A 27,820-nucleotide genomic window follows, 5' to 3' on the forward strand; every position below is an offset into this window, starting at 1 on the left:
AGTTCTGGTACATTACTGTTTTTTAAATTTCATTGTCAACTACTGGCAGATTCTACCCGAGAAATATAGCTACTACAAGAGGCTTGAGAGTGATGCAACTCAAACTACTGATTGTGTCATTTGCATGACCGCTATCGATCTTGCACAGCGGTCAACTGACTACATGGTACTTGGAAACCTCATTGCCTTCAGTTTCTCGGACATGCAAAAATGCTAGTTTTACTTTTTTCTTGGAGAAAGTTGGGCTTAGTAGGCTCTCATCCTGCAGGTGACACCTTGTGACCATTTCTTCCATTCGGGTTGCTTACAAAGATGGATGGATATAAAGATGGAATGCCCGACCTGCAGGCGTTCTCTGCCCCCAGCATAGGATGGACCCTGCTTTGTATTTATAGATGCCATCAAACACGTTACCAACTCCAGAACAAATCACATGGTAATAATTGCAGTGCCAGAATCTTGTTTGATCATCTTTTTTTCTCTCTCTCATCTGCTAGATCTTTCTGGCCAGGATGGAGAACTATCTCACACGGAGGAAAAGTAAAGTAGATAGCTGCAGTCAGACAATTTGCATAGTTCGTGTTATATATGTAACCCTGTATCATTTTAGGCTGTTCTATGCTGGTGCAGTCTCATCCCTGGTGCGCTGCTGTACATTTATGTTCCTTTGTATTGTTTAGACTGTTAATCCAAAAACAATTTGAAAAGCAGAAGCTCAAGAGCCAGGTTCGGTACGCATTACAGAGCGCTCTTAATGTGTCTTGACATCAAAAAAGGGCCAGGTGCTATATAAATTTGATATTCTAAAGCTCCATGTAAAGTAGTAAGATGATTTTGGTGGGATATGGGCAACTTGCAGCAATTTCTCATGGAAATCTAGCTGTTTCTTGTATTAGACCATTTGCTTTGATTCTTTATGTGTGCTGTTTTCGTGTTGGAACTATTGTGAAGAGCATATTCAATTCATTTTTTTTTTAAATTTTAATTGAGTGGGTTCATGGGGGGATGATTGATTATATGAAAGCAAGTAGGAATTATTGAGTTGGGGAGTGCCAATTGGATTTGTTGTCCGAGTTACAGAATCCGTTGGATACAAATACCAGAATAGTTCCTAGGGATAATTGCATCATGAAAGAGAACGATACCTGAATATAGTTAGGGTCTGTTTGGCACCATTATTGCAGGATCCAGCAGCATCGGCAGGCGAAATTTTTTTATGTTTTTCTATGACAGACAAATTGGAATGAATTTAGACTTGGAAGGACATGAGACACTTATTATACAGTTACGTTGAATTCGCTATTTCCACAAGCCCACCCAATATTCAGGTTCGGTATGGATTGGAAGCTCTATGAGAAGATCGGCATATGGCACGTAAAATATAAGTGGCAAGTGGCAATATAGTATAACTTTATTCCGTGGAATAGTAATTATAATTCATTTTTTCTCAATAAAGAAAAAAAGAAACATTAACCACACTTCATGAAAGTTAAACTTTTAGAAAGTCAAAAAAAATATTATTTGATTTCTGATTTTATGGTACGAGCAGCTGCATCCAATATATGCATGGTTTGATCAAAATTACAACCTCACCACATTACGAATGAAAAAACTAAGAAAACTTTATCTACGAAAGCACATGGGTGGTAAAAAATAAATTAAAAAGAGTTTAAATACACTTTTTCAACTCAATATAACATCTACCTAAGCACAAGGGAGGTAAAATAGAACGACTATAGAAGTCCAAGTGCAATCGCATCCTCTTTAGTTTCCAAGATAGCTGCTCACTCTGAGAAGATTGGAGATCTGGTTGCAAAAGAAGATGACCATGTTACCGGGCCATCCTCAGCTGCTACCAAGCTATCAATCCACTCCAAGACATCGACATCACTAAGGTTTCCACCATTCGATGACATAGGCACCTCCATAGGTTGGCTGCAAGAAGGAATTGATGTAGGAGAAGATGGTGGTGCTAAGATCACGCTATCGACCCAGTTCAAGATGTCAGAATCGATGAAGCCAACATTGCCAAAAGTGGAAGGGGGGACAGTGGTACCGGTGGAGCGGTCATCCACATGTACTCCTGGCGGTGGCACCTCCATAGGTTGGTTGCTAGAAGGAACTGATGTAGGAGAAGATGGTGGTGCTAAGATCACGTTGTCCACCCAGCTCAAGATGTCAGAATCTATGAAGCCAGCATCACCAGAAGTGAAAGGGGGGATAGTGGTGCCGGTGGAGCGGTCATCCACAGTACTTCTGGCGTTGGCACCTCCATGGGTTGGCTGCCAAAAGGAACTGATGTAGGAGAAGATGGTGGCATTAAAATCATGCTGTCGACCTACTTCAAGATGTCAGAATCGATGAAGCCAGCATCGCCAGAAGTGGAAGGAGGGATAGTGGTGCCGGTGGAGCAGTCATCCGCAAGTACTCTTGGAGGTGGCACTAACTGAGATGCAATCTCCTGCTCTGTGCAAGCAGCAATCACCTTCACAACACCACCATCACTACTGCTACAATCTTTGGCCTCACATGCCTGATCGAAGAGCGGCGTCGGCCGCGTAGCATGTATCCGTCTTCTCTTGCGGTCATGTGCGGCAGGAAAATCATCACCGGCTTCTTTGCTGTCCCTCTTAGGATAAATTCTGCAGAGAGTAATCTCCTGAAACTGCAAAACCAAGAGCAGTAGTCACAACAATCAGTGCTGGAAGATTCTACCAAGGATCGAAAGAAACAAAAAAAATTATCAAATTTCTCACAGAGTAAAAGATAATCAAATATATTAAACAAAACCATGACGGAAGATCATAACAGTAGATTCAGAAGAGAGGAAAAAAAATAGAAAAATTACATACCTTGCCATCAGGGAAGTGGAGGAGGTACTCGTGCATGATCCAGTTGGGGTGTAGCCTCTTCCTTTGGCTGTCTCTGAAATTGAAGACAAGGGACGTCTTGTGCCCGATCACCTCGGAGGAGTCTTTCTTGAAGATGAGCTGGCCTCGAGCATTGCCATGCCAGAAGCCCTCCTCAGCATTGCGGTTTGCCCTGCACCCACTTCCGTTGGTGCTTGCAACTTCTCCTGTGCAGACAACAAGGATATAAGCAACAATTAAATTAGAATATTAAGCTGATACAGAGCTATGGGAGAATGGCCCAAACAATCATAGCCATCATGCAAGTAAGGGACAGCCATAATTGATTGACACGACCACTTCAGTCAGACATGCACGATCCCAACTCGTTCACAAAACTACATCAAGGAGTGTGAAACACTCATCCGACTCCAACTATTTTTAATACAACATTGGTAACTATTATTTCTGACTTCATTGATGGAAAATATATTCATGCCTCTTGAATGATTAGTAAGGCACAACTTACATGACAAGAAAACGAGAAAAAAATCAGAGGTTTGTTTAGACATTGTGACCTGTTTCTATTCATTTTATATAACTCTATTCCTTCCTAAAGAAAACTTTATATACCTACTGTAGTTCTATATAACTATATTACTGTTATTATATCCCTAATTGACTTGGATTTTCAATTTATAGATGACTAGTATGCCACCAAATTATTCTAACTATTTTTTACATTGTCAGAAATTGGAGGAAATCAAATTGTAAAATTTAAATTAATATTTTTTTAAAAAAATAATATCAGATAAGGGGAGATGCGGTTATTGAGATAAAAAAGAGAAATTGTTTAAATTAAATTTTATTCAATAAATTAGAAAATATATCTAGAGTGAAGAAAGCAATCCATCCATCAAACTTTTTTTTTCAATCAGAAAACAAGATTTATGATATTCACATTAATGTAAAAATATAGAATTGAGGAAAGAAAACAAGAACGGGATGCAAGAAGGAACTACAAGAAACTCCACGAAGTCTGGAAGCCAGAGTCGAACCATCGGTTCACTTGCAACTTAAAGAAAAAGGAGAAGAAGCATGGGGGAGAACAAAGAAGAAGAAGGATCTTGGGTTTTTAATAGGGTTTTAGGCAAGGCAATATATCAAGAATTCATTGTTGCTGGTGATACCGAAAGAAGAAGAAGAAGGATCTCGGGTTTCAATCAAACCAATATATCAAGAAGTTCGTTAGCTATTACCGGTAAACTGGTTAGCTGTCTTGGTTTACTTGTAATTATATTCAAAGTGATAGCTTGGTTCACAGGAGAATATGTCTAGTTCTTCTAACCAGAACTAACTCTTCCTACTAATGACAGTGAACGTCGAACTTGATAACTAACATCCACATCAATGGTTCTGGGCAAAGTTATAGTAGTGTACTGTTGCTACGCATGATCAGCCTAGAAGCTTAATTACCTAGTAGTAGAGGTACATCAACATAGAAATGTAGCCTACTGCAAGTCATGGAATTGCAGCCGCAGCGTCTAAAATTACATGAGTAGTGCTCTGCTTGTTCTCTGCCCAGAAAAGATTTATCAGTCAACAATTGTGAGCACTGATAGACAGCCTGATTTATCATTTCAAATGGAAGTGGATCCTAACAAAAATTATTCAATATGGCTTCACTTTGCTGAAATTGATTCCAGAATAAAAAGCACCGGAGAGAGGGTCTTTGATGTACTGGTAAATGGTGATGTTGCATTTGAAAATATTGGCATCATTCGAATGACTGGGGAACGTTATACAGCTCTCGTGCTGAATAGAATTGTTGCTGTGAACGGGAGGACGCTAACAATAACCTTGCGCCCTACAAATGGAAGTCATGCCATCATCAATGCAATTGAGGTCTTTGAGATCATTGCAGCAGAGCACAAAACTGCAGCAGAAGAAGGTAGGCGTGCAACAATTGTGAAAGATTAGCATTTTTATCTCATTGACTTGACAAATTTTATGCATTGCCTCCCATATGAAGATATGATGCTTATACATGAAAATTTAGTGCATGAACATCTCATCATGCCTAATCTTTTAGATTTTTTTTTGACATGCAATTCTGACCTAAAAGTTATGCAGGGTTACTTTTTGTCATTTTGTTTTCTTTCAATTCAGTTCTACATTTTCTTCATGTATCCATGGGTTACTTTTTTTGTGACTGGTAATAAGAATGCAAAGGTCATTGGCTTTTGTTTGGACTGAGATTTGAGATGGACTTGTGATTCTGTTTCCATCCTAACATGTGGGCTAATCAACTAATAAACATAAATGTATAAACATTTATGCCAATGACTTACGTAGGAAATTTATGGAAAGAAACCATCTCAGATAGGATTCTGATCCCATACCTAGTAGTAGAGGTACATCAACATAGAAATGTAGCCTACTGCAAGCCATTGAATTGCAGCCGCAGCATCTAAAATTACATGAGTAGTGCTCTGCTTGTTCTCTAATATCATACTATGAGCAGACGAAGTGTGGTTTGGTGGTTTATTGTGATTTAGTGGGTATAGATGTATTTTATGTTTCTATGCAACAGAAATTGTGCATCTGTGGAGGCTTTGTTGTGAATAACTTTGAAAACTTTGGTACTTTGCTTGATACATTGTTTTTTTTTTTGGGGACACTTTCATTTTTTTTCAGCACGAGCTTTTTAAGTAATAATAACACAGAAGAAGTAGTTGTACAGAAATTTAAAGACCTGGATTCTAAAGAAAATTGCTTCAATTTAAAATATTTGAAATTCTGATATTTCCAAGAACTTTGTCAGCCTTTTTATTTCAACTCATTTTACTTCTCTTGCTGATTTGATCTGCTTTCTCTCCCCGAGGCATCTCAAAAGCAAGTGGACGCTAATGTCCTTCACCTTCAGGTTTTAAAAATGTGCGACACAGATGTTGTCAGAAAGCATGAATTCCTTGTAAAAATCTGTTTCATGCATCTGGCATGCAATATGAAAATTAGACTTAAAAACATCCTTTACCATCCTACTTGTGGCAGACTTTTATGGCACAAAATATTTTTGTGAGTTAGTTGTAAAACAAAACAGAACAGAAGCTGATACTAGAAAAGAAACTACCAGCAAATGCAATAATTATAGGAGTGTGGAAACAACTATAAAATGCAAGAGGATGGTGATGAAGCTCAACCAACCACTGATTTTGGTTTAGCTTCAGACATATCAAACTGCTCAAAAAAGGAACTAGTTAACCAGAAACTTGCAAAAACATGTATATGTTGTATTATAATATTACAAAGAGCACTTATGTAATGATAAGCCATAGTAATAGTTAGACAATGCTGCTCAGCATTAGTTCCGGAGTCTTTTCATTTTGCTAGCCAGTTAAAGTCTCTTTGACTTGCAAGAAGTGAATTTTTTGGATTCCATGGAGCCATGTAAGTCCTCAAACTGTTCTACCAGTAGAAGCAAATTCTGCCACTTTCATGGCTAGATAAGTCATTTGACCATTGTAAGAACAGAGAAGTGTACCTTCACGAAAATCGTTAATTCTAACCCTAGATTATGACTTCATTATCTTGAAATGAAAGCTAATCAGTGCTTATTACTCATGCAGCCCTTCAATGATTGTCAAATATGAGAAAACTTATCTAGGTTTGTTATTGTAAATTTTGGTGTCTTATCCAATTTTTCCGGTCTAAGATCAATAATTGCCATGTTCTTCAAATCAACTCAAGATCAAATATGCAAGCCTGTCTGTCACTCAATGTTCAGGGTTGCCTTTGATTTATTAAGAATATCTCATGCTCACTACTCCAGTGGATTCATTTCTCAGGTCAAACTTTAGCTTGGTCACCAATTTTATAATTCTCAAGTTCCTATATATTACCTCAAATCTAGATGGCCTCTTAACTCTTGATATAGAACTATTTGGACAAAGAGAAGATAAGATTCGTCCAATTTGTGTTATAGGATGAATGAGCCTGTTGCAGAACCATTTCATTTACCTTTATTATTGATTTTATTTTTCATTGCTATCCAAGCCTTTATTCATCAAATAAATCTTATATGTAAGTATTAACTGTCCAGAATTGCTTTACAGGGACGTCTCATACAACCAACTTAATGGCTCAATACCAGAGAGCCTTGGCCAGCTGACATCATTACGAGTACTGTAAGGAGAAATGCTGAATAATCTGATTCTTTTGGACATGGTCTTGGATTGAATAGAAGCACTAACCAGTTGTTCTGTAGAAATCTCAATGGAAATTTTCTATCAGGAAGAGTTCCATTGAGATTATATGCGGTGCTTCAAAGTAGCTCAAAATTATTTTAACCAACTTCACATTGATATGGAGCCAAAAGACTGATCTTGAGAATCACTTATTTAGTCCCTCTTCATCTTAGTCTGAGTTGTTATTAAAAGTTTCTTTATGCAAAGGTAATGATTCGGAAATAGTAAGGACCTTTTGTTCAGATGGTAACGATCATCAATTATGTAAAACAATTGTTACTTAGTAAGTGAATTTGTTTAATTGGTTATTGTATTTCCTTTATTTAGTGATCAGATTTCGATGAGCTGAGAATATTGACATCAGGTAGACATGCCAAATATTATGTTGATGTTCTTCCAATCATATGCACTTCAATGCTGCCTGCTGAGTGACTTTGAAGACGTCAGAGACCTTGATCCCTCAAGTTCAGTTTGGATCACTTCTCATTGATCAATATAATCTTGGGTTGTTGTCACTTCCAATTTTTGAGTCAAACTACTGACCTCCGGATTTGGTACCCAAATTTCTCATTGATTTGGATAATTGGAAGATTAGATGCCATCAAATGCTGGTACATTCATGTCTACATGTATCTATTTCTATATAAATCCACATGCATATAAACACCTGCAGACATATATAGCTATACACATTAATGCACAATGTCTATACTTTACGACTTTGGGTTTAAATATTCAAATATTCAGCATATTTCTGTTTGATCATTTGAGTAAATGTAGATTATTTTCTGAATATGCAGAGGTCTGGACAACCAGGGTTTGAAGGGTTTCTTGCCGAATGACATAGCAAAACTGCAGCATTTACAAAGCATGTTAGCTTTTCAGATTGTTGCACTCTAGTGTACAAAGCTTGCCTAATGATCAAAGAAAGCCAAACCGAGCCGACCTGGCCGGTTCAGCCAGAACCGAGCCGACCTGGCCTTCAACTGGGTCGGTTCGGCGGTAGAAAACGGTTGGGCCGAAACCTATGGGCTCTGGCCAGAACCAGCCAGAATTGGACAGAACCGCCGGTTCAACTTGTGTGTGTGTACGTGTGTGTGTGTGTGTGTGTAAATATATATATATATATATATATATATATATATATATATATATATATATATATATATATATATATATATATATATATATATATTCTTATTCATATACATGACATTTCCATTTTTTTCTGGCATTGAATTGGTAATTACTTGATTGTATTGATGGCATGGTCTTTATGGCTTGATAATTTTGTTTATGACTTATCCTTACATGAATTGTGAACTTGATTCAACTTATCATAATTCCTCCAGCAGACATATATTTTCTTATATGTAAAGATGTTAAGGCCTGCTTGTGGTCAATACATGCCTGACCAAGTTGTTGTGCTTTGCAGATGGCATTCTTTTAGGGGGCATTCTCATCATGTATGAGTTGCACAATTTCTTGCGTCCTATTCTTTTCATTATGTATTCCTTATGGATACCCCAGATAACTATTAATGTCATTCAGGATATAAGAAAACCCCTGCACCCTCATTATATATTAGGCATGACTCTCACTCGGCTTGCAATTCCATTATACATACTTGGCTGCCCAGGCAATTTCATGCATATTGAGGTTGACACGAATTGGTGCATAACTTTGGGAGTATTCTTGGGATTGCAAGCATCAATTCTCCTCCTCCAGCATTACCTTGGTTCTCGATGGTTTATTCCTCGCCAGGTTAGAGTTTTCTTGTCATTTTGTTAGATTTGTATTTTCTAATACACGGGCTTATGCCAAAGAAATATAATTATTTATCAATTATGTTGCAGTGCAATAGAACTAGGTACTTAGGTAGTACTTAAGACGATATTGATATGGCAAATAATAGAACTGACCGCGAGAAAAGGAACCTGTTTTTTAACACAAATGCACAGACTGAAAGGTTATCAGATATGGTAGAAATGCTCCGTGATGGAAAATTATAAACTACATTTTCTAGTTTTTGTGCCTGCTGCAATAATGCACTCGAATAAGTATTGTCTAATGTCTGAAAAGCATGAAGTTCTGGTACATTACTGTTTTTTTAATTATGTCGAGGGTGATACAACTCAAACTACTGATTGTGTCATTTGCATGACTGCCATCGATCTTGCACAGCGGTCAACTGATTACATGGTACTTGGAAACCTCTTTGCCTTCAATTTCTCGGACATGCAAAAATGCTAGTTTTACTTGTTTTCTTGGAGAAAGTTCGGCTTAGTAGGCTCTCATCCTGCAGGTGACACCTTGTGATCATTTCTTCCATTCGGGTTGCTTACAAAGATGGATGGATATAAAGATGGAATGCCCGACTTGCAGGCGTTCTCTGCCCCCAGCATAGGTTGGACCCTGCTTTGTATTTATACATGCCATCAAACACATTACGAACTCCAGAACAAATCATATGGCAATAATTGGAGTGCCAGAATCTTGTTTTATCATCTTTTTTTCTTTTTCTCATCTGCTAGATCTTTCTGGCCAGGATGGAGAACCATCTCACACAGAGAAAAAGAAAAGTAGATAGCTGCAGAGTCAGACAATTTGCATAGTTCATGTAATATATGCAACCCTGTATCATTTTAGGCTGTTCTATGCTGGTGCAGTCTCATCCCTGGTGCACTGCTGTACATTTATGTTCCTATGTATTGTTTAGACTGTTAATCCAAAAACAATTTGAAAAGCAGAAGCTCAAGAGCCAGGTTCAGTACACATTACAGAACGCTCTTAATGTGTCCTGACATCAAAAAAGGGCCAGGTGCAACATAAATTTGATATTCTAAAGCTCCATGTAAAGTAGTAAGATGATTTTGGTGGGGTATGGGCAACTTGCAGCAATTTCTCATGGAAATGTAGTTGTTTCTTGTATTAGACCATTTGCTTTGTTTCTTTATGTGTTCTGTTTTCATGTTGGAACTATTGTGAAGAGCATATTCAGTTCGTTTTTTAAAAAAATTTAATTTTGATTTTTGAGTGGGTTCATGGTAGGATGATTGATTATATGAAAGCAGGTAGGAATTATTGAGTTGGGGGGGGTGCCAATTGGATTTGTTGTCCGAGTTACAGAATCCGTTGGATACAAATACCAGAATAGTTCCTAGGGATAATTGCGTCGTGAAAGAGAACAATACCTGAATATAGTTAGGGTCTATTTGGCACCATCATTGCAGGATCCAGCAGCATCGGTAGGGAAGAGAGCACGGATGGGGGAGGAAGTGTGGGAGCGGGAGAAAAAGAGGCGGGTCACAGGCCTAATCTCGGTGATTTTTTTCTTATAAAATCTCTTGAGGTTTTTTAAACCAAAATCCTTCTAGGATTGGGTCCCATGTCGTCTTCTCCCGTTCTCTCCCTCTCTCCCCTTTCCACGCTATATCTCCTCGCCATGCAATAGGGATGCTGTGAAATGTATATAGAGAGAGAGGGCACCTAGGGTTGGGTTGATTGGATTTCAATTTAGATTCGGTCAGTTCTTAATTAGATAATGGAGGTTGAATTTATTGATCCAAGCCATCAAATGTTTGCCGTCTCTAAATTGCTTAGATACTAAATAATATAGATTAGGAAGTTCTTAGTTTATGCATTAAGTGGTGAAAAATGGGATAGCTTAAATAATATGAAACAATATAGGATTTTTCCCCTTAATATTGGATGAGGAGTCTTTTGCATGATTTTTTATATTTAAATAATTTAGGGATAACAAATTACATTCAATAACTTGAATCATCAATGTTGGAACCTCATTAACCAATCATGGATCCTACGTAAGTAAAAATTAAAAAATAAATAAAATAGAAGTAAATTATTGAAAATATAAAGAAATAGTATTAAATATATATATATATAAGACTAAATAAATACAAAATTAAAAAAAGGGAAAATAACGAGTATGGATTATGTCATAATAATAAAAGAAAAAAAACAAAAATAATAGAAGCTCCCCAAAAGAATTATAGCGGCATTGTAAAAATTACTTCTATTATTTAATTAATTGCTATTTAAAAATAATATAAAGTTGATTATATTTTGATGTGTACCTAGTTAAATTAAATATTGGAATCGAATTGTTGTTCCTTGTATTCCTTTGTTTTATCTCCAAAAGTTGGAAGGGAAATTATGATTCCAATTCTCCGCTTTTCATTTCCATCTCGATTTCTTTTCATTCCACAGAACCATACATAGTGTAAGTGTATTGGCACCTATCTAGAAATTTTGTAATATACTGCAGGATTCTTTTGTGAAAAGGGGATTGTAGAACAGGAAGGAGTAAGCTGAACGTTGACAAAAAGTTATGAAGAAGAGTACGAGAAATTTGCAATTTAATTGTAGTATTAGCCCACAGTCGGAAGAAAATAGAGTGTAGAGGCCCAAGTTTGAGTTGGGCCGGCCTCCGAACAGGGGCGGCCCAACACGTGAAAAAGGAGGAGGGAGTCTCCCGGTTGACACGCCCTCCCTTCCCTGTTTCGAAAATTCCTCCCCTCCTTCCGAATCCACCGGAAGGGAGGTTTTAGGGTGATAAAAACCATAGCAAATCAGGCTGAGATCTCCTCCTCTCCTTAGGGCATCAACCGAGAGCCCTTCCACACACACACAAAAAAAAAAAGAACAAAAAAAGGGAGATTAGAGTTCTACCTTGCTGCGGGAGGGATCGGAGCGTTCGCCGTCGATCCGGTCGGGAGGATCTCGCCGAAGGCAAGGTGAGGACCCTCTCCTCCTTCTCCTTCGTCTTTGGCCAGTACTTCTTTGGAACATGGCCGGGAAGCCGCCGGATTGATGGAGAAACCGAGCCCTGTTCGGCCTTCTCCTCTTCCGTTCCGGCCAGCCGTCGCCGGGCGTGGCACCGCCACAGGCCGATGACCAGGGGGCGTCGCCGGCCATGGGCCACCTGTTGCCGAGCACTCTCCTTTCCGTCGGAAAGAAGGAAGGAAGCGGGAGAGAAAGAGAGAGCCAACTCTCTCTTCTTGGTTATTTTATTGACGGGAAGAAAGAGAGAGAGAGAGAGAGAGAGAGAGAGCAACCTCTTCTTTGTTCTTCTCCCTCTCTAGTTGCTCTCTTTTATTGCTTTGTTTTCTCTCTAGTTCAATATAGGGAGATCATGGACTGTTGGTTAGTCCTGGGGTGCTAGATACTGGTGGACCCTTAAGAGGATCCATATAGAGTTTTGGATTTTTAATATATATCTTTGATAATTTTTAATATTGATTTGGTTCTGTAGGGAAACAATCTATTGGATAAGAGGACGTTAAGCAGGAATTTACGCATACCGGTTCATAGATCGCCGTGAAAGCGGGTGATTCGTCTGTCTGAATTTTCAACAAAGGGTAAGAATCCTTGTACGCCAATCCTACATGATATAAATATTTTTATACTTATATATGTATGATATACTATGTTCCAAATTAATATGTTATGATGCAGACAAATTAAAATAGTTTTATATTAAATTATCTTTTGATCGTGTTGGTTTGTGATTAATATTATGATATATGCATGTGCATAACCTACACCTGCATGATTGAATTTATGGATGTGGTGCTATGGAGTAACCTTGTTATTATTGGTTGCTCCGTCACGGGTTGGAAACGTGACCGGATTAGTCTATAGCTGTGAAAAAAAAAAGAATTAATGTGTGGACGTGAAATTGATTAAATCAATATTTACTTTAGGCCGTCTCGTTATATTTGGTTTACCCGTCACAGGCTCTAAGTGTGACAATGTTGGTTTGCCCGTCACAGGTTCTAAGTATGACAATGTTGGTTTGCCTGTCACTAGCTCTAAGTGTGACAATGTTGGTTTGCCCGTCACAGGCTCTAAGTGTGACAATATTGGTTTGCCCGTCACTGGCTCTAAGTGTGACAATGTTGGTTTGCCCGTCACAGGCTCTAAGTGTGACAATATTGGTTTGCCCCGTCACGGGCTGGAAACGTGACCGGAATTTGGCCCAAAGTCAAAAAGATAATTAATCCGGATCAAGTTAATATAGAATGGAAAGAAAAAGCATTGAACATAGTAATGAATATTTATGAGCTATCATATGCTATATCATGCTTGTATGGCTGGACTTTCATTGACGTTGGACGTACATACTTATATTGATTATTTGAGTCTTTTAATAGCCGGTTTGTGGTTTCATGAAATGTCCATCGATTCGTCGCGGTTTTCAAATTCATATTACTATTATGTTGGTATGGATGTGCAGGGATTCTTACTGGGCTATAAAGCTTACCCCATTTCTTCTTTCTCCTTTCAGAGTTGCAGGATGCTTGCATGGATGGGTTGGGTGCAGAGCATGAGTTTCAGAGTTATTAGCTAGCTAGTTAGTTTATCTTTCTTTGATGATGATGAGCATTTGAAAATTTTGTAATTGAACCAATTTGACATGTTGGATTTGTCTATTTGAATTGATTAATTAATTATGGATTTATTAGATTTTTGTTCATCTTAGGCCTTGCATAATCTTTAAGGAACTGTTCTAGAGCTCATGCGGCCGGTCGCGTACCGGACCCGGGTGCTGGGTTCGGGGCGTGACAGAGAGAACATACCTTGCGACAAACTTCGAGGAAATTTAGGTTTGGGAGAATGGCAAAGTTGGTCGAGATGAGCAATTTAATTCTACAATTTTTTAAAAAACTGGATGTGGAAATTGACTAGTTAGAATGCACGTGGCTGCTAAAAATTTCAAATGCAAGTTTTATGATTTAAGAATAGATTAGATTTTCTTCATGGAATTATTTTGAATTTATCTATTACATTACATTCTTGATCTGAATAAATTTTTATGTTTTTCTATGACAAGCAAATTGGAATGAATTTAGACTTGGAGGGGCATGAGACACTTATTATACGTAGAATTATAGAAATCACATTTTAGCAGATTTTTCACCTTGGACTTCTTGTTCTCAACTTCTAGCAGTGGTCGGAATCCTGTTATTTTTCTTATAGAAGTTCATAATGGTTTGAGGCAAACATCTTAGTGGGGTTACTGCAGAACTTGAAAAGTTGAGGAATTTAACTGCTTTATATAATTTTAGGTTAGACCAGATTAGAATTTATATTAAAATTAGGATATGGTAGATGGTCGGAGATATTTGTCATATAGTTTCTTGCATAATCCCTTATTCTATGAAAAGGTAGGGACCATTTTTCTTTCATATGCTTAAATGTTTCAGCATTTTATTATGTCAGTAAAATGTATTATAGTGAGGAAGCTGATTGAGCTTGATGCTTATAGTCTGAGATGAAGTGTCTCTTTTCTTTTTCCTTATCTTTTCCCTTATTTTTGTTTTGCAAGAAAGGGAGGAGGTGCGGTAAGGGAAAGGAAGAGGGCCACGAAATAAATACGTTGAATGATATAGCTGGCAAGATTTTCCTTTTTTCCTGGGTTAATAAGATTTCCATATACAGGCAACAAGTACGGCGCAGAAAATTCTATACTTGCAAAAAGGAAAGTTCTAGATCTAAAATCTTAGATCTTGCTTGATCCATGGTCAACTCCACCTCCACGGATGCGTGGAAGCACGACCAAGTTTTCCCGTCTCTTCATAGACGCCGCGATAGAGGGAGGCAACTAACTGGTCTCCCCTTCATTTCAACGCCCTTCCTGCTACTTTAATACCGTATCAGCTGAGCGCATTTACGTCACTTCGTTCTACCGACAATTTGCCCCGCGATTGGTGATGCCTTCGGTCCACCAACCTCCCTCTCTTTCTCTCTCTCCATCCCATCCCACTTGCTTTCAGACTCGCTGGACTCCAGATATGTAATTATTTCTCTTTTTAAGTCCTGGGAATCTAGTTTAAACTACTCGACATGTGAACTGCTGCTGCTCCTGAGAGCGGCTTTGATCGTTCTTAACTATTTTATATAATGATCTCTCTCTCTCTCTCTCTCGTCGTAACTGGCATCACGGCAACTGATTCACTCCTAAACCGATCTCAAGCATCCCGTCGCTCATCTCATGTGGGGAAATAAATACCCAGAGGAACCCCGAGAGAGAGAGAAGGGAGATAGCTAGGGTTTATCTCTGCTTAAAGAGAGAGGGAAAAAAGAGGAGTTGGGAGGGCCAAGAGAGAGAGAGGGGAGCAGCAAAATGCTCGGATCCCCCATTCTCCATCTGCTTCTGCTCCACATCGCTCTATTGGCCACTGATCTTGGCGTTTCGACAGCCACCACCAATAAAGGTAAACCTTACTTCCCGTTGCTTCGTAGTTTCTTGTACAGAAGAAGTAGAAGAGATGGATGCTTGCGACTTTCTACATTTAAACCTGAACGGAAAATTATGCCAAAAATTGCTGCCTGGTTGTGTCCCTTCTTCTTGGTTGTGTCCCGAATTATTTTTTCATGTCATGCCTCCTCCTGCTGTTAGAATTAATCCCCGTAGAAGGCATTTCTAGAACTCGTTCTGTCTTAGATAGAATCACGCCGCCTAGATGTGGTGTTGTGTAATTTCACCGGATCTCTAGCGAAGACTGTTGCATAGAAATTGGAACGCGCTGGAATGTAGCTAATTGAAGGGGAACCGAGAATACGTACTAAATAAGATAGGTCCAAGCCGCATGACGAGAAGTGGTGGTCTCTTGGCCAATCGACTCTTGCCGGATTGAGTAGGTTGGCCGTGTACAATTCTTTATTTCATTTTTAAAAAATAGGTATCTGGATATCACCATCTTACATGTTTTAAATCTTATGTGTGTTTTTTTATGATTTTGTGACTATAGATGTGTTTCTCTTACTACGGCTACTCCAAGTTCATTGGAACAAGTATCGCCTTCTGGTTGTTTTCGCTGATGTTGCAAAAGTTCAATCAGCTTTTGAGCATATTAACAAGTCGATAAAATTGTTTTTATTATATTTAGTATGAGGAAGTTGTCACGAAAGGAATGCTAGTAAGAGTTGAACGGTTATATGTATTTCGTCCTCGATTGGACTCAGGACTCAGTGTGTTTTCTTTGCAGAGCCATTTGTGATCCGCATAAGCTGTGGGGCTCGTGAGAATGTTCGAACACAGCCAACAAATGCCTTATGGTATAGAGACTTTGGTTATACTGGCGGAAGACTGGCAAATGCAACAAGTCTGCTTTCCATCGTCCCTCCACTTACAACGCTCAGATATTTTCCTCTCTCTGATGGTCCTGAGAATTGCTATAACATCAACCGTATTCCTCGTGGACACTATGCAGTGAGATTTTTCTTTGCTCTTGTTAAAGATCCTAATCTTGAGAGTGAGCCTCTTTTTGATATATCAGTTGATGGAACCCAAATTTATTCTCTGAGGTCAGGCTGGAGCAAAAAGGATGACCAGTCATTTGTTGAAGCTCTAGTTTTTGTTCCAGATACATCCGTGTCTGCTTGTCTCCATAGCACTGGTCATGGAGATCCATCTATCCTTTCAATTGAAATAATTCAAGTTGATGACAGGGCATATTATTTTGGTCCATTATGGGGTAAGGATACAGTACTTAGAACAGCTAAAAGATTGACTTGTGGTTCAGGGAAGCCAGCATTTGATGAAGATTATAATGGCAATCATTGGGGTGGTGATAGATTTTGGTTAGGAACGTCAACTTTTGCTGCAGGATCTGATAAGTCTATTTCGACAGAAGATAAAATTGCCCAAGCATCAATTTCACCGAACTTCTACCCAGAAAAGATTTATCAGTCAGCAATTGTGAGCACTGATAGACAGCCTGATTTATCATTTCAAATGGAGGTGGATCCCAACAAAAATTATTCAATATGGCTTCACTTTGCTGAAATTGATTCCAGAATAAAAAACACTGGAGAGAGGGTCTTTGATGTACTGGTAAATGGTGATGTTGCCTTTGAAAATATTGACATCATTCGCATGACTGGGGAACCTTATACAGCTCTCGTGCTGAATAGAACTGTTGCTGTGAATGGGAGGACGCTAACATTAAGCTTGCGCCCTATAAATGGAAGTCATGCCATCATCAATGCAATTGAGGTCTTTGAGATCATTGCAGCAGAGCACAAAACTGCAGCACAAGAAGGTAGGTGTGCAACATTTGTGAAAGATTAGCACTTTTATCTCATTGACTTGACAAATTTTATGCATTGCCTCCCACATGAAGATATGATTCTTATACATGAAAATTTAGTGCATGAACATCTCATCATGCCTAATATTTTGGATTTTTTTTTGACATGCAATTCTGACCTAAAAGTTATGCAGGGTTACTTTTTGTCATTTTGTTTTCTTTCAATTCAGTTCTACATTTTCTTCATGTATCCATGAGGTTACTTTTTTTGTGACTGTTAATAAGAATGCAAAGGTCATTGGCCTTTGCTTGGACTGAGATTTGAGATGGACTTGTGATTCTGTTTCCATCCTAATGTGTGGGCTAATCAACAAATAGGCATAAATGTTTAAGGACTTACGTAGGAAAATTATGGAAAGAAACCATCTCAGATAGGATTCTGATCCCATACTTTTCAGATGTTATCCTAAATTCACAATAATATGGTGTGCTAGAAACTTGTCAAAATATGCCATTGGAAAACAAAAGGCCGCAGACCATTAGGATGAATACAAGTCAGGAAGATTTGGGGGTCCTTTGGGCAATGTAAATTGAATGCTTTATCAGGTTAGATTTAATATGCTTGCTTGCTTATTTTATATAAAGTAGAAAGCCTGTAAGTGCACTCACACTGAACTGCTATTGGCTGGTTTTCTCCTTTTCCTATTGTTGCTAACTGTTGGAGGCATTGCCAACATCAGCTGCCCATTATCATATTAAGTGAATGTAATGCATGGTTACTTATTCAGTTTTACATGGTCCTGTCACAATTGCTGATTACTATGCTGAAAAAGTAGCGGCAGAGAAAATACCTTCACAAGAGTTTGTTATATACCTTGATTCATTTTATTGATTATTTGTTGGCTGAAGCTAATAGTTCCTTCTTTTTTGGATTAGTGAAGGTGAACAAAAAATGTTATTTAGGTGACTTCTTATTTTTGTTGTTTAGTTCATATTTGATGCTCTTTTAGTCTTTATATGATTCATTATTTTGTTAAATTGTGTCTAATTCATTCCAACATGGCCTTCCATAGTTAGAGCTTTGCAAAATTTGAAGAGTTCACTGGGGCTTCCGCTTCGTTTTGGCTGGAATGGTGACCCATGTGTTCCCCAACAGCATCCTTGGAGCGGAGTGGACTGCCAATTTGACAGTAAAACTGGCCAATGGGTCATAGATGGGCTGTAATTTCTCAACCTTAAAAAATTATTTAGTGCAACTAGATATTGCTCCTTGTCTTTTCTTATGGTAAAAAGCAGTGTTGACAGGGTCAACAGGGCTACACATACTAGTTTGCTAGCCAAAATCTTAAAGCTAAACAAGATTTTGAACCATGGATCAAATGTTCTATTTTCCAGAAATGAACCATATTTTGAAGTGCATCAAAAAGTATCAAATATGTCTTTTAAAATTTATTGTTTAGTAACTGACAAATTAGAGCTCGTTTATCTACTATTGGAAACTTTAGGAGCAAGCATTGGAATCAATTTAGTTGTTGAGGCACGGAGCCATTTCCATTCAATTGTAAATGGCAGGTCCTCTTCGCAAGACACCACACTAAAGCTTAATGGTTATTTATTTGGTCATTGCATGCTTGCATTTTATGCTCAGGGCTGTGCATGTATACACTGTAACCTGCCAGCCATGTAACTAATTCAACAGGGAGGAGTCTGATGGTCGGCTAGGTCAGGTTGGCCATTATCCCATCAGCTGATTATATGATTAAGATTAGATTGTGTATTTGTAGAAGTGAGCATCAGAACCTCAAGCAAACATCCATGCTAAGGTGTCTGCATTATTGCAATTAACTTAATTTTTATCTCTCTCCAGAATAGGTCTAGGCTTATGAGGTGTGTAGTGGTCAACACTAGGGATGTGCTTCAACACTAGAAAGGTTCTTCATAACATTGTTGATGTGGTACATGTTAGGTTGATATTCTGGGAAGCTTGTATTTTAGCATGTCTCTTGGAAGAAGGTACTAGATATCTTATGGTGTAGTTTCCCTAATTTCTGCATATAATTTCAATTAATAAAAACATGTTGTTAGATTAGTCGAATGAGGAAAAATCAAAAGGATATGGAGAAATGGAGCACCTTGATTTCTTGATCAATGTAAGATAATAATCTTGGGTTGTTGTCACTTCTATTTTTTGAGTCAAACTACTGACCTCCGGATTTGGTACCCAAATTTCTCATTGATTTGGATAATTGGAAGATTAGATGCCACCAAATGCTGGTACATTCATGCCTACATGTATCTATCTCTATATAAATCCACACGCATATAAACACCTACAGACATATATAACTATACACATTAATGCACAATGTCTATACTTTTTTACGACTTTAGGTTTAAATATTCAAATATTCAGCATATTTCTGTTTGATCATTTGAGTAAATGAAGATTATTTCCTGAATATGCAGAGGTCTGGACAACCAGGGTTTGAAGGGTTTCTTGCCGAATGACATAGCAAAACTACAGTATTTACAAAGCATGTGAGTTTTTCAGATTGTTGCACTCTAGTGTACAAAGCCTGCCTAATGATCAAAGAAAGCCGGAACCGAGCCAACCCGCCTGCAACTGGGTCGGTTCGGCTGTAGAAAACGGTTCCGGCCTCTTAAGGGCCGGAACCTATTGGCTCTGGCCAGAACCGACCAGAATTGGACAGGACCGCCGGTTTGACTTGGTTCAAACCGGTACCGACCCGTACCGGACGCTGACCGATATGGGTCTCGGTACCGGTTCGGCGAACCTTGCTAATGATATTTACACTATTTATTTTTCAACATACATAAGTCTTATGGCTGTTACTTTTATTAGTAAATGGTTCCTACATTCACAAAATTATTATAATATGAAAATGCTTAATCTTGCATGAAGGTATAACAGATATCTTGTCTATGCAATTTTGTTTAATCACAATAGTTGACTTTATTAATTTTTCTATAACATTATTTCTCTATTTTTCTCTTAACAGAAACTTGAGCGACAATAGCATCCGTGGTGGCATTCCGTCCTCTCTTGGTACTATTACTGGGTTGGAAGTATTGTGAGTACATGCATATTACTGCATGTCATAACTAACATGTTGCGATGCTATTATGTATAGACCAATAGTTAAATGATTGTTGATGATGGAAGAGCTGATGCATGCTAGATCCTAATGAAATATGTGCTTTGTTTCTTCCTGTTGAGTTTGAGTTGATCATAGATTGCCAAATTACATTGTGAATAACTTTGAAAACTTTGGTATTCGCTTGATACATTGTTTTTTTTGGGACACTTTAATTTTTTTTCAGCACAAGCTTTTTAAGGAATAATAACACAGAAGAAGTAGGTGTACAGAAATTTAAAGACCTGGATTCTAAAGAAAATTTAATAACACAGAAGAAGACTTTTATGACACAAAATATTTTTGTGAGTTAGTTGTAAAACAAAACAGAACAGAAGCTGATACTAGAAAAGAAACTACCAGCAAATGCAATAATTAAAGTCTTCTTCCTGTTGAGTGTGGAAACGACTATAAAATGCAAGAGGATGGTTTCAACCAACCACTGATTTTGGTTTAGCTTCAGACATATCAAACTGCTCAAAAAAGGAACTAGTTAACCAGAAACTTGCAAAAACATGTATATGTTGTATTATAATATTACAAAGAGCACTTATGTAATGATAGGACATAGTAATAGTTAGACAATACTGCTCAGCATTAGTTCCGGAGTCTTTTCATTTTGCTAGCCAGTTAAAGTCTTGAAACTTCTTTGACTTGCCAGAAGTGAATCCTTGGATTCCATGAAGCCATGTAAGTCCCCAAACTGTTCTACTAGTAGAAGCAAATTCTGCCACTTTCATGGCTAGATAGTCATTTGACCATTGTAAGAACAAAGAAGTGTACCTTCACGAAAATCATTAATTCTAAGCCTAGATTATGGCTTCATTATCTTGAAATGAAAGCTAATCAGTGCTTATTACTCATGCAGCCCTTTGATGATTGTCAAATATGAGAAGACTTGTCTAGGTTTGTTGTTGTAATTTTTGGTATCTTATATGATTTTGCCGGTCTAAGATCAATAATTGCCATGTTCTTCAAATCAACTCAAGATCAAATATGCAAGCCTGTCTGTCACTCGATGTTCAGGGTTGCCTTTGATTTATTAAGAATATCTCATGCTCACTACTCCAGTGGATTCATTTCTTAGGTCAAACTTTTGCATGGTCACCAATTTTATAATTCGCAAGTTCCTATATATTACCTCAAAACTAGATGGTCTCTAAGTCTTGATATAGAACTATTTGAACAAAGAGAAGATTAGATTCATCCAATTTGTGTTATAGGATGAATGAGCCTGTTGCAGAACCATTTCATTTACCTTTATTATTGATTTTTTTTTTTCATTGCTATCCAAGCCTTTATTCATCAAATAAATCCTATATGTAAGTATTAACTGTCCAGAATTGCTTTACAGGGACCTCTCATACAACCAACTCAATGGCTCAATACCAGAGAGCCTTGGCCAGCTGACATCATTACGAATACTGTAAGGAGAAATGCTTAATAATCTGATTTTTTTGGACATGGTCTTGGATTAAATAGAAGCACTAACCAGTTGTTCTGTAGAAATCTCAATGGAAATTTTCTATCAGGAAGAGTTCCAGCCGATCTTGGAGGAAGACCTCTTCACAGGGCTAGTTTCAAGTAAGAAGTTGTGAAAGTAGCTATCGGCTTTTGCCCATCTAAGTTATGTTTGAGATGCTACAATTAAATATAACAGTAGATATATACGGTGCTTCAAAGTAGCTCAAAATTATTTTAACCAACTTCACATTGATATGGAGCCAAAAGACTGATCTTGAGAATCACTTATTTAGTCCCTCTTCATCTTAGTCTGAGTTGTTATTAAAAGTTTCTTTATGCAAAGGTAATGATTCGGAAATAGTAACGACCTTTTGTTCAGATTCTTTATTACGTAGTAACGACCTTTTGTTCAGATGTTATCAATTATGTAAAACAATTGTTACGTAGTAAGTGAATTTGTTTAATTGGTTATTGTATTTCCTTTATTTAGTGATCAGATTTCGATGAGCTGAGAATATTGACATCAGGTAGATATGCCAAATATTATGTTAATGTTCTTCCAATCATATGCACTTCAATGCTGCCTGTTGAGTGACTTTGAAGACGTGAGAGACCTTGATCCCTCAAGTTCAGTTTGGATCACTTCTCATTGATCAATATAAGAGTGAGCAGACGGCCGTGATCTCTCTCCTGTGGTCCAATTTAAAAATTATGAAAGACTGCAATATCCAAGGTTCCTCTTTTGATATAAATATAGTCCCCTAAGGTTTTTCTCCTAAGATATTATAGAGAGCCTTGATGAGAGCGCATCAGGAAAGAAGTAGCTTATGATAAAAAATCGTAATCTTACAAAGATGGACGCCGCATCGTCAAGGACCTAAATTTTATAATCTTCTGATTGGTCACAAAAATTCAAAATCCTTTATTCTTCCATCACAATTGTCTATCATTCAGCCCTTCAAAAAACCTCTTATATTTCTCCAAGATTCAAATGCCCTCCATGAGAGGTGACATCTCTGTGTAACTCCCTCTATGTTCATGTATAACTGTAAATCTGGATCCCTCAAAAATGCATCAGAAGTACCCTTCATCATAGCGCTTCTCTCTCATGAATGATCTATAAAACTTTGGAAGGAGTCATTCATAATAATCCAATATCATATATTGCGATAGATTTAGACAACTGCATGTATTCCATATGTGCGGTTCAAGTTTTAATTACGTTGTAGTTAATTATCCTGCTGCCAATTTTGTTCTATTTTGATTACTTGGATCTAGTACTAAAATTGTTCCCATGAATTGTGTGCTTGTTTTCCTTAATTAATGCTTCTATTCTTTATGCTGGTGTTTTGTTCTTCAATGTGGAAATGGTATTCTTTGCGCAATCAGGATGTTTTATGTGGCTTGTGCAGCTTTACTGGTAATGCAGGTCTATGTGGAATTCCTGGGCTACCGACATGTGGACCCCATATGTCCGTCGCTGCTAAGGTTGGCATTGCATTTGGGGCTTTGGTTGCATTTTTAGTACTACTTGTCTGTCTTGCATGCTGGTGGAAAAGGAGGCAGAATATCCTTCGAGCTCAGAAGATTGCTGCTGGTAAGAAGCTAGGACACACAGATTCATAGAAGAGAGATTACATGACTTCTTTGTTACACTAAGACTCGAAATGGTCTCCCTGTCCTGCAGCAAGGGAAGCTCCATATGCAAAAGCAAGAACTCACTTCACGCGTGATGTGCAAATGGCCAAGCATCAACGTGTGCATGACCAGTCTCGAAATCACCCTGAGAGCGGGCCGCATTTACTCTCTTGATTCACTGGATTTCTTGTTTATATTGATTCCTTCACTGTTTTTTTTTTCTTCCCTTTATTGTGTAGTGCATGTGTTCAACCTGGGAAAATGGATTCTCATGCTGCAGTATATTGCAGCTCTTGTTCCTTTTCCCTTTTTGGAAGGTGTGAAGCTAAAAGATCATGTTGTAGACTTATTTTTTTTAAATTATAACTTGCCATAGATTGAATCGAAGAAATCAGTCAGCAGAATCTTGGTAAAGCAAATTGCAAATAAGAGGTCCATGCATATACTCTATTCCCCTTTTCTCTGGCATGGTTACATTTATGTTTCTCCCAGCCACACTTGGAAATACTGCACTAAGACTTTTTTTCTGTTTATTGATTCAGTATCTACTGCTAGACCCATTATAAGGGCTAAACTGAATTAACCAATTCCTACCTCTTTCTCTGACCTCCATAGCAGTGCAAATTTCTGTGTGATGATGAATTATAGCGCAGCTTTTGTAAAATGAGCTAATGTAACTGTGCATATACTTCTGGTTCTCTGGCATCACAGTTCTGTGCGTATTTGGAGAATTGGGATGCATGCGCAGGATCAGATGCAGGGCTCTGTACTTTACTAACTTGGCTATTTGTATCTTTCAATTGGTATATGAAGATTGATTTAAAATCTCTCTGCATGTTAGACAAGGTGACCAATTTGGTTCGGCATCGTTGTGATCTTAATCATTTCATTGTATTTGACTAAAATACCTCTCATACACCATCTTGTCCGGTTAGTAGATCAAATGCACCATCCACATCCCTATCCCTCCTTCTCACTTCATTTTCTCTCATTACCCTTTCAGCACATTCGCCTCCATCAAAATCAACTGTAACTGCTACTCCAGTGTGTCTCCTCCACATCTCTCTCAACCCCCTGCAAAGCTCCTTCTCAACATCACCCAGATACCAAACATCCCTTCATCTCCACCTCCCATGCAGCAGGTTTGAATGCCGCGCAATTGGTTACAACTTGCTCTACATATACCGTACAAACTGAGGTGACAAATCACAACATAGGCTAATACATATATGCATGCTGTTCTCTCTTTTTTTTTTTTTTGTGGAAGTACTAAAAGGCTGTTTGTTAGGGTACTGTCTCTATGGAATTGCATGCAAGGTTGTATTCGAGTTCGAAGAAAGCCTCTTTCACCACAGCTCGCAAGTGCATCAAGTTTTTACCGCTCTGTAAGTTGCTAAGATCTTGTTAGGAGGAGTTGTTGGCAATAGAGCTTTTGAAAGTAGAGCTGTTGAAAATAGAATTGTCTGAAGTAGAGTTTTTATAAAAAGCTGTTTGCTTTTTGGTAACTATATTTATAAAGTACTGTGGTGCTTTAATATGTGTTTGGTAAACAAACTGAGAAAGTATTTTTGTATGACAAAATGACCATAAAGAAGATTATTAGTATTATACAACAGAGCATAATAAAATAGATTATGTATTAATACATAAATATATGATATAGTATAATATTAATGTAATGTAATATAATATTATTATAATATAATACTCTAATATTGTATACTATAGGATAATAATTTAATATAATATTAAATTATTTAATATAACATATCAATGTATTATGATATAACATAATATTATATTATATTTATAGTATAATACAATAATAAATATATAAAATATTATGATTATAATTTTTCACCCTTTTAATGACCATTTATCTCTCTAACAAATTTTCTAGCCAGATGATAAAACTGGTTAAATAATTACTAATATTTTTATTTATTTATTTATTATTTTATTTCATTGAAATATATTTATTTATTATCTTATTTATTTATTTATTCGTTCATTTATATACATATTTATTTATTTATTTATTTACTTACTTATTAATTTTTTTCTTTTCTTTTCTTTCTTTCTTTTTCTTTTTTTCTCTTTTTTTTCTTTTCTTTTCTTCTTTCTATTTACTTATATTTATAGTATAATACAATAATAAAAGTGTAAAAAATATATTAATTATTAGCATAAATTAATTTTTTGCCATGACCATTTATCTCTCTAACAAATTTCTTAGATGGTAAAATTAGTTAAACAATTACGAATATTTATTTTTATTTATTTATTTATTCTTCTCTATTTATTCTTTTTCTTTTCTTTTCTTCTTTTCTTTTTTTTATTTCTTTTCTTTTCCTTCTCTTCTTTCTTCTTCTTCCTTCCTGAAGCTTCTCCTCTCTTTGCTTCTTTCTTTCTTCTCTTCCCCTCTCCCTTCTTCCTCCCTTGCCTCACTTCTCCCGCGCGGTTATGGAAGGGGCGATCAAGCTCCTAGTGGCGCGATGACGGGAGGGTGGGCGGCGAAGCTGGAGGGAGACGCAGTCGGGGGAGATGCAGCGGCAGAGGAGGGAGAAGAGGCGGAGGGTGTCGGGGGAGAGGGAGCGGCGGAGGAGGGAGAAGAGGAAAAGGGCGTTGGGGGCGGCGGCGGGGGAGAGGGAGGGGCAGAGAAGGAGAGAGAAGAGGCGGAGGGCGTCGGGGGTGGCGGCGGAGGGAGAAGAGGCGAAGGGCGTCAGGGGCAGCAGCGGGGGAGAGGGAGTGGTAGAGGAGGGGGAAGAGGCGGAGGGCGTCGCGCGGGGTGGGGGGGGTGGGTGCGGCTGTGGAGAGGGAGAGGGTGGCACTGAAGAGGGGGGGTGCGGCCGTGGAGAGGGAGAGGGTGGCACTAAAGAGGGGGATGGGTGGGAGAGGAGGAGGCGGCGTGGGAGGAAAAGGGGGATTTTTAAATGGAGGGTATTTTTGTCAAAAATACAGCTTTCCGACAAAGCTAAAAACAGCTTTTTCGGAAAGCTCCAAATTGGAGCTTCTTCCCAAAAGCTATTTTCAGCTTTTCGAAAAAGCTGATACAACTTTCCGAAATTTTTACCAAACACCATTTTTTATCTAAAAGTACTTTTGGAGGGCCAAAACGTACTTTTTGGCCCTCCAAAAGCTTCCCCAAGCCCTATTTGGGAGAGCTGTTGGCAGTAGAGCGTTTGAAAGTAGAGCTGTTGGAAGTAGAGTTGTCTGAAGTAGAGCTTTTATAAAAAGTTATTTGCTGTTTGGTAACCACATTTCTAAAGTGTTGTGATGCTTTAATATGTGTTCAGTAAACAAACTGAGAAAGTACTTTTGTATGACAAAATGACCATAAAGTACATTACTAATATTATACAATAGAGCATAATAAAATATATTATGTATTAATATATAAATATATGATATAGTATAATATTTGTTGCTGGTGGTCCAAACCGAGAACGATTGGCACAGCGGTGTGAACGGGGTTCCCTTGGAGTTGGGTTGGTTGCGCTCCACCTTCCACTGGGAAACCTGCAAGCAAGCCTCGCACCACCACTGGGGTAGTGGGGGCCCTCCGACGATCAAGTCAGAGAGGATTGAAGGAGAAGGAGAGATAGCAGTAGCAGGTAAGAGAATGCTCTGGAAAACCTTTTCTTACCTCCCCCCTTCTCCCCCCAGCCGCATATATACCAGGCTGGGGGGTCCTTCTGGGGGGTTGGTCATCGTGTAGCACGATGGAGCTGCCACTGACATGGCCGTTACAGGGCGTCGTGGGGCAGCGCTGGGTACGGCCATGATAGGGCGTAGTGGAGCTCCGCTTTGTACGGCTGTTACAGGGGATCGTGGAGCAGCGCCGGATACGACCGTTGCAGGGAGTAGTGGAGCAAAGGGCCGCGGCGTGCTTCAGGGGAACAGCCTGTCGTTGTCGAGAGATTACCGACTCGGGGTCGGACTGCTGGATCAAGGGGCAGCCGACTCGGGGTCGGGCTGCGAAGCCGAAGATATCCGACTCGGGGTCGGACTGCTGGATCAAGGGACAACCGACTCGGGGTCGGGCTGCGAAGCCGAAGATATCCGACTCGGGGTCGGACAGCTGGATCTAGGGGCAGCCGACTCGGGGTCGGGCTGCGGAGCCGAAGATATCCAACTCGAGGTCGGATTACTGGATCAAGGGACTGCCGTAGTCTTTCTGGGTGCGCGTGCCGGTCACGTGGGGCGTGGCGGCTAAGTTCCCCCGTAACAGTAGCCCCCCACTTCCGAGCCTGGAACCAGGAGGGGAACGGGTGAACGGAGTGATGCTTCGAGATTGCCGCCATCCCTCGGAAAGGCGCGCGCGCTTCGAGCTCCCCGCCTCCTTTATGGCGTATAGCGGTTGTCGCTGATCTGGCAGTCTGCGGATTTCGGCGGACATCCTTCCTTAA

At 38.6% G+C, this 27,820-nt stretch overlaps 2 protein-coding genes and 2 long non-coding RNA genes across 7 annotated transcripts in view; 3 read left to right on the forward strand and 1 right to left on the reverse strand.

The window, feature by feature from the left end:
- LOC103707147 (transmembrane E3 ubiquitin-protein ligase FLY1-like) overlaps nucleotides 1–10,872 on the forward strand; it is a 29,964-nt gene extending 19,092 nt beyond the window's left edge. For 3 of the 4 annotated variants that reach the window (XM_039126094.1, XM_039126092.1, XM_039126093.1), the window contains 3 exons: nucleotides 50–166; nucleotides 269–436; nucleotides 512–950. In XM_039126094.1, coding sequence (XP_038982022.1) covers nucleotides 50–166; nucleotides 269–370 — 219 coding nt within the window. In that variant the 3' untranslated portion in view covers nucleotides 371–436; nucleotides 512–950. Of the gene's footprint in view, nucleotides 1–49; nucleotides 167–268; nucleotides 437–511; nucleotides 951–8,531 lie in introns of those variants that run through there. The other variant, XM_039126095.1, reaches the window with a different exon arrangement.
- Nucleotides 9,077–12,170, reverse strand: LOC120110604. The gene is made up of 2 exons (XR_005511774.1): nucleotides 11,789–12,170; nucleotides 9,077–9,511 (listed from the first exon to the last, which is right to left on the reverse strand). It is a non-coding gene; the product is annotated as an uncharacterized LOC120110604 (long non-coding RNA).
- A 199-nt stretch (nucleotides 12,171–12,369) lies between these two features.
- On the forward strand, nucleotides 12,370–13,573 carry LOC103707149. Its single transcript, XR_604095.3, has 2 exons — nucleotides 12,370–12,477; nucleotides 13,407–13,573. It is a non-coding gene; the product is annotated as an uncharacterized LOC103707149 (long non-coding RNA).
- Nucleotides 13,574–14,629: 1,056 nt separating this feature from the next.
- Nucleotides 14,630–23,830, forward strand: LOC103707146 (receptor-like protein 4). Its single transcript, XM_008791530.4, has 9 exons — nucleotides 14,630–15,336; nucleotides 16,111–17,166; nucleotides 18,228–18,375; nucleotides 19,621–19,692; nucleotides 20,175–20,246; nucleotides 21,664–21,735; nucleotides 21,816–21,893; nucleotides 23,186–23,370; nucleotides 23,461–23,830. Exons 1-9 carry the CDS (start codon nucleotides 15,246–15,248, stop codon nucleotides 23,583–23,585), a joined length of 1,899 nt encoding a protein of 632 aa, XP_008789752.2. The 5' UTR covers nucleotides 14,630–15,245; the 3' UTR covers nucleotides 23,586–23,830.
- Nucleotides 23,831–27,820: the final 3,990 nt, after the last annotated feature.

The sequence above is a fragment of the Phoenix dactylifera genome, chromosome 4, assembly GCF_009389715.1.
Source record: "Phoenix dactylifera cultivar Barhee BC4 chromosome 4, palm_55x_up_171113_PBpolish2nd_filt_p, whole genome shotgun sequence".
NCBI lineage: Eukaryota > Viridiplantae > Streptophyta > Magnoliopsida > Arecales > Arecaceae > Phoenix > Phoenix dactylifera.